Consider the following 14,053-nt stretch of genomic DNA (forward strand, 5'->3'; position numbering starts at 1 on the left):
ATATACAAAATGTAGAAATGTCATCATCGTGACAACTCAAATACTCTTGAAGGTGACTTGCCACATACTGTTTAAACTAGGTTTGTACCTCTGTGGGTTTTAACTAGACTAGGTAGGGAGGCTATCTTAAAAAAATAATACTTACATTGATACAATACAATAATTGCATCAATCAATACAACAATCACATCACTTTTACTACTGTTATGTTCAGAAATATCAATCCTCTGGCAGTTTTGTAGCATGTTTCTCATAAGCACATGTATGCTTATCCTTTTATCAAAAGGCAGCTGCAAGTACCAAACCTTTAAAGTATCTAATAGAATTAAGAATGTATTTAATTAAACAAAAGTAAAAATCAAGTCTATTTCCCTTGTCAGTAACTCCCCACCGATGGAATTCATCCTTAAATTCTAACTTGTTCCTCTGTTCATGCAGACAATTATCTCTGTATGGGTGCATAAAGATGAGACTCCACTGTACCTTCTTTCCAACTATGTCACAGCAACTTCAACATTTAATACATATTCCTTTAAAGAAATTTAAGTGAATTTATTGTATAAAATTATGATTGGCATGGTACAGAAAAGTTCCTTTTAATGCACATTTCCCATTAACTTGTACACAAATATTACAAGTATCAAGCAAAATGCAAAAGTCTTAAGAACTAATTCCATACTACAAAAGTGTTCACATAGTGAAGTTACTCTGGTTACAAAATGTCATGGAAATAAAAGCACTTCAAAATACGTATTTGGGAAATGTTTCAAATAATCAACGCAACCTCAAGTTAGTTTAAAAATGCAAAGAAAGAGATACCCTCTTCAAAACACTATTGTTCATTTGGCAAGATGGAGCAAAGTTCAGATCAGTTCACTGAAGGACTGTTCTTTACAAGAAACAAACAAAAAAAATTTCTTTATTTAAGAAAGGACTCAATTACTTAATTATACTATGATGACAAATAACGCCATCAAAAAGTTATCTGGCTCTCTTGTTTTCACACAGGAGCTGTCAGAGGCAGAGATGTGTAAATGAACACTTCCAGGTATATACAGATTGCCTTTTCAAAAACCAACCAACCAACCAAAACTAAATCCAAAACAAAAAAAATAAAAAAAAAACACCCAAAAAATCCCCAAACAAAAAAACCAAAAACAAACCAAGCCCCAAAAAAAACAGAAAGGAGACAATCTGAACTTTGTTGTTTCAATTGAACTAATTCAGTTCTTCAGGTCGCAGGACCCAAGAACACCATCCTGCAAAGGATACATATTTAAGGAACAAAATGGAATTCCCACTACGAAGGAGCGCGCAGATGTTTGGTTGTGCGCGTGCCGCACATCCTCTCAGTAAGGCTGCTAGAGGCTCTCACATCTCTGCTTCAAATGGCCTTGAAGAACCCACTAGTCTCAAGAAGACAAAGATGCCTGGACTCTACAATAAACCTTACAAAAGGGAGGCAGTTGTACTGTTAGAAAATAACACAAAATTTTGAAGACTGAAAGCATCCTTAAAAACTCACACAAAGTAACTACAAAAGAAGCCATACTTTACATTATTTTTGTATCAGATGACTTGCATGTGTTTGAGCCATTGAACATTGGTATGTATATCTACATGAAACTCACACACACAGAACATTGTGTTCAGGCATTATTGTTGTTTTTCTTTTAGACACACATACAAGTTACCATCAGGCTATCCAGTCTATTTAAATGCAGTGAAAAACAGTCCACAGCAGGCATAAAAGGAGCAGTATCCAATACAGTGTTGTCTTGCAAAAATGGAGTCAGAATTCCTGAGTCTCAGAGACATTGCTGTTCTCTCCATTACTGGATTATTTCTTTTTCCAAGGAGAACCTCTAGTTTTCGTTCCTTCACTCTGATGAAATTTGTAATAGATTGCGTCTTTTAAAAAATGTAAAACTAGTACAAAAGATGTGCCAACCAAAGTGAATTTTTAAAGCTTTTTAAAGGGAGAGGGGGTTCACTTACAAAATAAAGGCCACCTTCTTGTAAAATTAGTACTGCTAATATCCCATCATTCTGTTTAGAGCAGAGATTTAGCTCCCTGCTCTAGAAGCCTTACCACATGCAGTCATGTGAGCTGAAAAACTTCATCCTTTTAACAATTAAAAATATCATTTATAGGACTAACGTGGAACAGCCCTTTGTTACAATCACCAAGGTGGCAAAACCAATTAAGTGTCATTCAAATAATCACTGCAATCTAACTTCTGCATTTTCCCTTTTACTTTGCATATTACACAGTGTAACTTAAAATGTAATTTAAGAGCACTTCAGTCCCACAATGTAGGATTTAAGCTTGTGTAAATACATTTGCATGGCTCTGCAACATTTGTAATGACTTAGAAAAATACATTCAACCAAAACTTTATATAGGGTTCTATTTTTTTTTTTAAATCAAAAATTAAGAAAAAGCCAAATGGTCCCATCATTAGCTAAATAATACACTCCAAGTTCTGGAAGCAATTCCAAAGCAAAAGCACATTCAAGAATAACATACATTGAATTGCATACTTTCTCATTCACCTTTATCAGTAATAAAATTCTACTGTATATAATTATTTAGCCTTATAAATAATGCTAAGCAGAAAAATATTTACCTCTGTGCTACTTTTTTTGTTTATAGAAGCATTTCTCAGTTTATAGGAACAAAGGAAAAAAAAAACTAAAGTGCAGACTACAGGCCATGACAGGCATAAAAAATGACCAAAGGTGTAGCCAAATTTGCATTTACATCTTAAGTTACTTTGCCATCTTCCTTGTCTTGCTAGAATTCACCCCATGTGCAATTAAAGAGCTGGTCGGTTGGTTTGTGCCACAGTACAACCTGTAATCATTTGTAATTTTTTAAAAATCTGTTTCAATTGTCCATAGATATTTCTAGGCAAGGTTCAAGATATTTCTATCTCAGGTTCACAAAACCCTTCTTAGTCATTAATACTAGAAATCACACAATATTGACACTCCCTCCAGAGAATGCTACTGTCCTCTTGTTGCAGTATGTGGTTGAGCCATTGATGCTCGGCTGAGTGTCTTTGACAAGCGATGTCTTCATTTCCATTTCACACGCTACAATAGCTGCATTGAGTTCCACTTGAGCCCGGTGAACGACATAAAACGAGAGTCCTATGCTTATGACAATCTGCAAATAAAACAAGAGTGTTGGAGGCTGCATAGGCTGTGGGAATGAAGACAAAACAACTGATCTGAATGAAACAAAAAGTTGTCAATGCAAAGATTTACGAAGGCATCTCCTGACTCAAAGCTTCACAGGCAAGACACTGGAAAGGAGATGAACTTAGCCCCTGGGTAGCTCTAAACCTACATATGCTAACAACGTAACCAGCACATCAGAACACAGACATTAGGTAGAACTTAAAATATTTATATAAATTGAAAAGACAAGTTTCTTTCTTTCTGTTGAAATCCATATAGTTGTTATAAAGCAATCCCTTCACCTTTTCTCTTCAGTAAAACACCAGTCAAGTTTTTAACTGAGACCCTCCAGAGGGAAAAAAAAAAAAAAAAGATAAAATCTTCAAATAAAAATCAAAGTGTCTCATAGCAAGAGTTCCTTTGAAAGAAGCAAGTTCCTCTGCTTTTTTTAAAGAACATTAACTAGCTGGAAACTGTAGCATCCTTTTAAAAATGTGAAGAAGTTCTATTACTTACAACAGAATCTAGAGTTCTGAGTCTAAAACCTGAACTTCTTTACTAACTGTAGGGCTATGTTTTCTTTAACAATTAGGACTACTGCTTAAAACACCTGTCAGCATGGCAGATGGTGCTGGAATATCACTGAGTAAGACAACTGAGAAGTATGAGCACAGGACAACTGCAGCTGGAAGGCACCCTGGCACTCTCTAGCCCAACCAGCTGCTCGGAGCAGGGCTGGCTGTAAGACCAGAACATGTTGCTCAGAACTTTTGTCCAGTCAGGTCTTCAAAACTGTAAAAGGTCAGAGATTTCACCACTTCTCTGGGTACTCTGCTCTAGTGCTCAACTACCCTTACAGTGAAAATTATGTTCCTCACCAATTTATGTTACACATTTCAAAAGCTGGCCCATATAAGAGTTACAATGATACTATAGACACTGATTTTTGAATAGATAGGAAGATTTCTATTCTAGAAACTTACACAAATATTTAAATTTGATTTAGAAATATTACTACAAGTAACCTTGCTCCCTAGATAAATAATTAAATATATATATATATACACACACACACATACATAGAGAACCATGAAATGGGAAGGATTTTCAGAGCTATTTACTAAATCAAAGTCCCATCCAAAGCTCATCCAGGCAAAGCACTCGGCAGACATCTGAGAGACAGTGGGAGAATGCAAATAATTTCTTCACTAAAGGCCACCCCTTCAGTTATTCAGTCATGTCTCAGGGACTGGTCTCAAGAAGATTAGTACTCCTTTTAAAACTTTCAGGCTATCCAGCTACTACTTACCTGAGCAACACTTACGTTAAAACCTATATAATCTGCAAAGGAGAGTCAATGTCTATTTAAAATAATACATATATATAAATGGTGTGAGGGGGGAGCAAAAGACCACTAAAAACTACTACTCTGGAAATAACATTTCATGACTAAAATAATAACTGATCAAGAAACCATTTATTTTCTCTTTGACCTATCAAGACTATCTACACTATACTTACTAAGGCATTTTAATACTCATAACCATGTTTCATGAAAGCTATAAATTCTATGTTCTATTTGAGAGCACACAAATTTCGAGGTAAGGGGGAAGGTATGTTTAAAATGGTCCTAGACTTAGTTTTCTATGTTAGCATTGTTAAACATCAGCTTTATGACTGTAAAAACTGAGGAACAGAAATTACTGCAGTACCTGCTGAAAGTCTGCAAACCATTGTAATTGCCAGTCAAACACAGTTTAAGTACTGTCACTGTCAGAAGAGGTTTTAATATATAACATGATTCTGAAATACCCATACTCTATGCCCATAAATGGTCTCACACTTAAGGCTTACACCCAAAATTTAGTGATAAATTATTTCAAGAGCTAAGGTCATGCAAAGGTATTTGATATACTTCTCATTAATTTACTAGTTTCTAAAATTAGGATATTCTGATTTAGGCATTAGGAAAATAGTACTCTACAGCATTTTTAATTCTGAATGTCTAATTCTGAATGCTAAGAGTGAACAGTGCACAGGTGCTGGGTCTAAACACACATAAGCTTTTGTGTAGGTGTGGTTTGACAAGTCTAAAATTCAGCAGGAGATTACCCTAGAAGGCAAGTGCTTTTCTGGGTTTTTCAGTCTAGAGCAGGGTTGATCAGCTCCAAGAAAAAGAAAAGCCACAGTCTGGGGAACTTCTGTGCCTCAGCCAGCTAAACAAAAACTGACTAAAAAGCAAAGGAGAGCTCTCTCCTAATGTCCACTGCAGACAACACAGTCCAGGAGAAAGATGTGGGGGAAGCAAGCGCAGTCACTGAAAACAAACTGCACACTTCTTCTTCCCCCCTTCATTCTTGGAAGCAGTCTTAAAGGTGCAAAGATCAACATCCAGCACAAACAGAACAGACAACTGGGATTCAAGCATCATAAAGTCACCCTAGGACAGCAAGAGAAGGAAACTTATTGGAGGTGTAGAAGAAGAGATTATAGGCACCATTGCCTCTGGTAAGGCACAGTTGTACTAATTACCAAAGAAGAGGAATAGCCTTGTCTTTAATGGGTTGCAGCTGTGACTAATAAAGATAAGTGTGATAAAAGGGGTGGGCTGGATGGTCGGGGGGATCTTGGAGGCAGAGGGCCTGGAGGGGCCCTGAAGAAGAAACAATCCAGAGAGATACAAAGAAGACTGAAGCAAGGAAGGGAGTTGCTATCGTAAAAGATCTGCTGTGAAGTTAGTCTGGGTCTGATGGAGTCAGAGCCTCCTGCTGGAGCCTCCAGTCATAGCTGAGCTAGTGAAAGCCTGCGTTCAGAGTCTGCAAACCAATACTTGCAGTCACAGCCCAGCAAGAGATAGTCAGCAGTCTGTCTGCAGCTAGACCCTACAGTAGGAGCTTGCTGTAGTCAGAGTCAGGATGGCTAACCTGTAAAGAAGACTAAGCCAGGACCCTTTACAGGTTGTTGAATGAGAGTCTGTCTTGGCTCATTTATACCCCCAATGAGAGGTCTGCTGCAACAACTTAGCAAAAACTGTGTCAGAAAAAGAGAACGCTATGTAAATTCTGCTTTGTGTTATGGTGAGGTGTGAGAGTTACACTTTTCTCAGAGTATAAAACAAAACCTGCTGGGGACCCATTTTTCTGGGTATCTAGCAGTCAATAGAAATCACAGAGTATCAACAGAAATGATGGAGTACCGTTACCAAAGGTCTATGAAAGTGATTATTTTTAACTGACCTGTAAACCGAATACAAAATAGCCACTAACACTCTGTTCTGCAATCACATCCTCCATGGTGCGCAAGGTAGTGCCCAAGTACGAGTTCAGGAGCTGGGTAGGCAGCAGCCCAAGGGAAGAAGCCATCAGGTAGTTGGGTAGTGATAAATCTGTAATCTGAGTAAATAGGAAGAGTAAGACATCAAAAGCAGCTCCAACACAATCCATCTGTACAAGCAATCAGACTACCACTTGCCACATCCCTGGAAAACCATGAAAGAATATTCCACATTCTCTCACTGCAACTTTGATTCATGCACAGAACAAAACAGTACTTATCTAGTTTTTATCTGGCCTTTTTAAAGTTACTAAGCTTGATTTCATTTCACCTTACATTATGCAACACCTCTGTGCAACAGTCGTTAACTAGGGGTGTAATTACATAGTTCACTGAAGATATTTATTTTTACCTGGTGAATGGAGCCCTTGGATTTATGAGAATTTATTTGTGAGAAGAAATTACTTTATCAAATGCGAAGATCTAAGGCAAAAATCTATCTGGTTTGCATTTTATGTGTATGGCAAATAATGCCAGAGGTAATTGCTCAAAGTGTCACAGCATTAAATATGATCCAGGTAACAGAATGGCAGATATAATTTGTGCTGGGCAAGTTATGAGTTTAATAAGATACACATGTGATTCCTATGAGCAATGTCCATCTCTATCTAAACTGTTATGAGTATCACTGAGATTATCTACCAAAGGTATTTTGCATCTCACTTTAATTAGCAAACAAAACAGTACACACAGCCATAGGTTTTATTCATTTCTCTGGAGAAAACACTAATAATACTTCACTATTTTCTTGTCTTGGCTGTGATGTTTCTGTTCTGCATCAATAGGGGGACGTACGAGCTTACATGAGAACAAAGTACACAGTGCCACCTAAATTAGTATCAGCAGCCATCAGGAAATATTAAAGACAAGCGTCATGAGATCAAAAATATTTACACAAGAAAAAAGAAAACAAGAGGAAACTGGGTTAAAAATTAGTATGAAAACAACAATTTTGAAAACAAGCAGTCCAATAAATTTTCCAGACAATTCAGTTGATAATAACAGAGATCTAATTAAGAACAGCCCCAACATTGAGAGCCTACATGGAAATTATTGACCTTGCCAGTTTTGTACAATGTTGAAGACCAAAGAATAGCAGCAATGTTACTCATTTCATCATGCTATTCTTAAAATAAACTTAAGTTACTGTGAAAGTCACAGTGCTGAATTCTCAGAGGTCTAAGCACCAGCAGTGGAAAGTTTTTGGGAAGAAGGGCAATGGAGGAGCAGAATGCAATGAAGCATAAAGATTAAGAATAATTCACTGGAACAAGATCCAATAAGCCATTTCCAAACTTCACACTGCATATTATACTTCCCACAGACTGAAATATATACCAGCACCACAAATATTTCCTTCTCTAGACAAGATTAATTTAGATTTATAATGAAAAAGGATTACATAATTATGTCAGAACTTCACATTTGACTTTTTTAAGCATTGTTGTAATCTGGGCCATGTAATAAGAATGCACAGTCCAAACTTTCCATATTGCCAAGGGAATGAAGGAGCTGCTATTAAAAGTTTCTGAAATACTAATGCAGAGGCAAGATTTGCTAAGTAGGACACTACCATTACATCTAATGGAGCTGGGAAACTTCCAAAGATTGCTTTAACACTGTTGGCACTTCTCTCATTTCTGTAGATAAATTAAGGACACTTCAGTTGAAGAGGAACACCTCTGTACACCTGGATATGTCCTGAAACAACTGGACCTTCCGAGTCATGAAAGAGCTTGTTTGCAAATGAAGGGGAGACTGCCCCAGTGGATACACTGAATTGCAGCTTGTGCTTCCCACTGCAATGAAAGCTAAGGAGGGGGCGAAAAAATTTTTGAGACGCCCTTTCAACTAAACTGTAGGTTTAGAGCTACACTTATATCACTTTCCCCAAAATGCCCTGGAAGTGGACAGCATTCCTGCCCAAGAAACTTAAGAAATCATCAGTAAAACTTACAGCTTTCCATACTTTTCTTTCTAGGAACTTTACCTATTCTATGACCCTGCCAGAATGGTATCTGCATGGCCAGGCTGCCTAACAGAGCCTGCCAGGGCTCTGTTATTGGTGAAAGTTCAAGCCAGCAAAATTTAACCTTGAAATCCCAAACCAAGTATGGATGCAATTGTGTTATGTGCCATAACAGAAATGCACTTAAACTGTATTCAAACACAATTAAGAACTACCTAACTGCACTGATAACAATAGCCAGAAACTTCTCCATTAACTCTTGGACAGGCTTCGTGCATTTGGAACTTTTGTGCATTCTTTGCAGCTAACACCTTTGGTTCAGTGCTGTCAAGAAATAAGTGCTTCTGTCAGGACTTTGCTGGGGGGCTCTCATGCTTTTAGGGATTGCAGTACAGTTTCTCTTCCCTCAGTTTAAAAATCCCTGTTACAGAACAAGTAAGCTTAGTGACCATGGGCAAAGGATAACTCTGGTACTTTTCCCCTCAAAAAAAACACCCAAACCAAAATCCCCCAGAAACAGCCCTTCCCCACCCCCCCAAAAAAAAAGCCAACACCATCCCCTCAAAAAAATCCCAGTAAATACAAAAAAAACCAAACCAGCAGCCAACCTTCCAACCAGCTGAAGAAGCAGTGTGCATGTTCTTGCAATGCAGGTACCATTTCTTCAACTCTGACTTCACTGTATGCATTTCTGAACCCAGAGGTGCACACTTGAATACTCAAATTTTTAAACAGCTTATTTATTTCATGTAATATTCCCCTTAAAGAGGGGGGGAGGGAAGTATGAAATCCCATCTAACCTACATCTGGCACTACAAATAACCAGTTTGCACAAACCTCACTCCAAGAACAAACTCGTGGGAAGATGATAACCTGCATACCAGGCCTCCTTACAGACCTGCCTTCAAAACACTTCGAAGTTGCCAAGGTGAGAGAGCTGTGCGTGGGCAAACACATCAGTAAGAGCTATCAACTCACCCCAGCAGCCCAGGCCACTCTGGCATCAGGAGTGACAATTAAGCAAAACTCACTCAAAAGAGAAATACAAACATGCTTTCAGTTAGCAAGTGCTATATTCCAGAAAGCCAAATAATGCATTACCTCACCCCTCTAGTACCAGCAGAGCGACCTCTTAAGAAGCAAGATCTTAATGTCTGGCTGGTGAGACACTAAGGAATTTGTGTTAATTTTCTTTGTGTACTGTTTGAATTGATATGGTTCCCTCACTAATGAAATCTTAAGAAGCTCTTCCATCCTTCTCTACACCCCCTACAAGTCAACCTCCCAAAAGCCCTCAGCAGATGGTACATACCACCGAACAAGTGCTTGTAGAAATCATTTAATCCCAGCCCTGCAGATGGCCCTGCTCACATCAAGGTTATGCCTTTCCCTGAACCTCATGTGTCACTTCCTTCCTTCTCTCTCATTGAAGTATTCTCAGTATCTCCAGTTTACTTTAAAATATCCACATAGAAAACATGCATAGACCAGACCACTGGAAAATTAAAGACGTGTACTTTTTCTTAAATTCACTGTTGTTTAAAAATTAATCCTTTTCAAATTCATTGTTGAAGTTGTTAGCATGGGAAAATGTATTTTAAACTTAAAATGAGTATTAGTTTTCAAATAAGTGAGATTTCAAGGAAATGACAGCTTGGTCTGTGTAGGTAGAAAACTGTATTTTTTATGTGACTTAAACTTGATTCAAAATGAGAAACTGTTCTGAATTCCTAGATTAGATCACTTTTCAGTAATCTAGTAGCTCATAATAAATGTTCTCAGTGAAAAATTGAGTATACACTGTGCTTTATTTGACTACGCTATAAAGTAGTAAATCAGGAGTAATGAACATAACCAAACTAAAATTAGTAAAAAACCATCCAAGTTACTTGGCGTAACTCAAGCATGTGGTTTAGTCTCATTTCCTATCTATTATTTGAACACTGAAACCATCCACTTGGAAAGAAAATTATTTAGCCTGCAGAATACGGAAAACACAAACCACAGTGATTTACAGCATCATTTTAATATTGAACTGGCCCGAATACTCTGCTGAATTGTGTTTCCAATAGAAAGGTTATGCCAGGAAGGAAATCATTTTAACTTGGTAATTCTCTGGTCTGTTCTTCAGATTCAGTACTCCTCTATATCATCTGCTGACTACTGCAAGTGACACCCCAAAGCTGAGAACAGCCATAGCACAACAGATCTCCCCACTTTAGGAGGGTCTCAACCATAGCAAAAGCTTCATCTGCTACACAGGACCTTGGGCTCCAGAAGGGACTCTTCTCCCAGCTGGTCAGGTCTAACTAAGCTTCTTCAGTCCTGCAGTAATGCAGGTTAACAAAAAGAACAGCAGAAGTTCAGCTGTTCAGTTTCTCATTCTTAACAAGGAAATGGTTAAAGGATCTGCTTAAAAAGAAATTACAAGTTGCTATAGCTCTTATGGATAGATTACAGCTCTGGAGATGAATACTCCAGTAAACACAGTTTCATATGCAGCAATTTAAAATATTTGGTGTGGATGTAACACCCCAAAATAGCACTTAGGTTAAATTTTACTTAAAAAACAGATTTGGTATTCAGCGACCTACTAATTGCAGCCAAATGATTCTCTCAAAATTGAGCAAGTGCTTCAGAAGGGTACAGGATCAGGACTGCAGACAGGGAAAGGAAGGTGGGCAATATCAAAGTGGCAGACTGAAACGTGTTTAGACAGTCACTTATGTTAAAGAACATACAAATTAATGGTAACATTTAAAATATTTCACAATCCAGTTTGCTTTGTTTTGATTTCATCAAGTTATTACATACAACTGAGGCATAACATAGTCAAAACCAGATCCTTCAAAGTACTCGGGAAGCAATGAGGATCTGAAATTGTCATTAGCAGCATGACAATACTCAAAAAAACCACCCTCCGTGTTCTTCACTTTTTCCTTTAAGATGATCAAAGAGACCAAATGAATGTATCAATCTTCAACTCAAAGTAGAGGGAAAAGCAAGACTAACCCTTTTCCAGACTCAAGAATAAACTAACTTTCAGTGCCACTCTAGAGTACGGTCCCTTTTCAGATCTGAGGCTACATCCTGCTCTGCCCAAAACCTGCAACCTGTTTTGCGTGCAGGGACTTCACATCCTGTATCGATTTGCCAGATGCATGGTACAAACACCAACCATACCGAGAAAGAATTTTAATCTGTCCACTTCTTTCTTTCCAAGTAGTTGAGTTTTCCTCAACTCTTGCCAGGTTTTAAAGTGGATCACTTTAAAAGCACAGACACTTTGTAACTATTGAGTTCTCCACAGATTTTGCTACGCAGCACCTTGGTGATTCTAACACCAGATTACATTCTTGAAAGGCGAGAGAACAGCTCTAACACAACGCCAGCGAGCAAAGCATCTCAAAAATCTGCCTGCTGACCCTCTGCATGCAAAGAGCAGCAGAGAGGGTTGTTTTTACTGTTGTTAAGAGAGAGAAACCATGGCTTGCTCTCAGGAGAGGAGGCACCCTCTAGCAATAACAGCAGCGAATATGCCGAAAGACATCCTTCCAGCACTTGCCTTCCTCGGCCGTACAGCCCAGGCAGGGACTCACCGCGAAGACGGCGTTCTGCACCCCGAAGGGGATCAGCGTCAGCCGCGACAGACACACCACCCTGAGGCCGCTGCCGCCCTCCACGACACGGACGATGGCACTGAGCGTCCCGCTGCCCTGGATCCTGGCCCGTGCCCAGCGGGCCAGCAGCCGCTTGCAGGCCACGTGGGCGACAAAGGTGCCGACGAGGACGCCGAACACCATCAGCCCCATGCCCAGCACGAAGCCGTAGAGGTAGCCGGCGGCCACGTTGAGCAGGATGTAGCCCCAGCCGCACGGGAAGGACACGGCGATGAAGCCCACGGTGAAGAGCAGCACGCCGGCCAGGCTGTCCAGGCTCTCGGCCCAGAGCAGCAGGTCCCGCAGGTACTGGCGCACCAGGGCCAGCGAGGCGAAGCAGACGGCGGCCAGGACGCACAGGCTGAGGCAGCTCTTGTACCAGCAGGTGCCCAGCAGGCAGCAGGAGCAGCGCCAGCCCCGGGCCTCGGCCAGCCCATGCCCGCCGCCGCCCGGCTCGGGCAGCTGGCAGAGCAGCAGCTCCGCGGGCGGCAGCCCGTCCTGCTCCGCGCAGGGCCCCAGCAGCAGCCCGCCGGCCCCCGCCGCCTCCGCCGGGACGAAGCCGATGGTGTCCCCGCTGCCGCCGCCTCCCGCCGCCGTCCCGGCGGCTCGGGACAGCCAGCGGCCCAGGTCCTGCCGGGCGCCCTGCGCCGCCGCCTGCCTCACGGCCCGGGAGAGGAGCTGCAGCGCCGCGGCCCCCGCGCCCCGCATCCCCCCGCCCCGCCGCCCGGCTCCAGCGCCGCCGAGCCGCGCAGCCCCTTCGCTCCCCGCCTCCCCACGCAGCCTGCGGGCAGGGGCGGCCGTTCCCTCATCGCCCCGCCATGGCCCGGCTGCCGAGCCCGGCCGAGGGCCGGGCGGGGGCGGGGAAGCGGCGGCGGGGAGGGCGGGGAGGAGGGGGCCGCGCTTCGCCGCCGCCCGGCGGGCGGAGGGGCCGCGGCGGCCTCCGCGCCGCCTCTCGCCTCGGCCGCGCCGCCGGGGCTGCGGCGTTAGACGGCGGCGGGCCCGCTCTCTCCGTCCCGGCAGTGGCAGCGGCGGCCCTGGCGGAGCGCGAGTCCCGGGAAGCGGCGGCAGCGACGGCGGCAGCACCGGGGCTCCATCTCCCCGCGCTGGGCTCCCGCTCCGCTCCGGGAAGCGTCTTCTCGGAACGGCGGTGCCGATGTGGCAAGCCCGGGAAGGAGGAGGCCAGGCGAGGCTCCGGCGGCAGCAGCGCCCGGCCCCGCTGCGGGGCTCGGCGACGGCGCCAGGGCTCCGCCTCCCGCCCCGCCCCGGCCCGGAGCGCCGCGCCGGCCGGGTGTGACCCGCGGGGCCCAGCCTCGCCCCAGCCGCGCACCCCGGGCCCCGCTGCCCGCGCCCGCATTCCGGCAGAGCCGTGACCCGCGGGATTTGGAGCGGCCGTGCCGAACGCGGGCCGTTTTCCGTCAGGGGAGCGCGGTGTTCAGGCATCGCTGGCTGTACTGTTACTCTTGCGCTCCTCTGACATGTCGGCGACTCTCCGTCTCCTGCGTGTGGGCTTTGTACCGCAAACACCTCGGCTTTCCTTTCTCCACCAGCGAGACGAGGCTCTCCTGGGCTTTGAGCCGAGGGTGGACAGCCCATGTGCCCGGGCTCCGCCGCAGCTCCACTCGGTCAGCGGGGCTCTCATGCCTGGAGCCTCGGACCCGCTTTGGGACGGCTTGAGGTTGAATTTTGAGCCGCTGCTGAAAAGAAAAACAGCCTGGGTATGCAGTAAGGGCTCCATTTAGAGGGGTGTTTTCTCCGGAGCCTCACCGAGGCTCTGTAGTTTCGTAGGTTGCTTTTGCTCTGGTGTTACAAATGTCAAAGTGCAGAAAGGGTTTGTTTTCTTCACAACGCTTATGCACGCAACGTGCTCCAATGGAGGTATATTCCCCTGCTGGGAAATTTGCAAGCA

The 14,053-nt window shown here is 43.0% G+C and overlaps 1 protein-coding gene across 1 annotated transcript; it reads right to left on the bottom strand.

Annotated features, from left to right (window-relative positions):
- Positions 1-537: 537 nt before the first annotated feature.
- TMEM64 (transmembrane protein 64) lies at positions 538-13,624 on the bottom strand. Its single transcript, XM_033062358.2, is given in 7 exon segments — positions 538-3,172; positions 6,423-6,578; positions 12,088-12,992; positions 12,995-13,047; positions 13,083-13,279; positions 13,281-13,363; positions 13,606-13,624. Coding segments are annotated over 7 exon segments (1,608 nt in total). The 3' UTR covers positions 538-2,977.
- Between the last annotated feature and the right edge of the window lie 429 nt (positions 13,625-14,053).

The sequence above is a fragment of the Catharus ustulatus genome, chromosome 1 (assembly GCF_009819885.2).
Source record: "Catharus ustulatus isolate bCatUst1 chromosome 1, bCatUst1.pri.v2, whole genome shotgun sequence".
Taxonomy (NCBI): domain Eukaryota; kingdom Metazoa; phylum Chordata; class Aves; order Passeriformes; family Turdidae; genus Catharus; species Catharus ustulatus.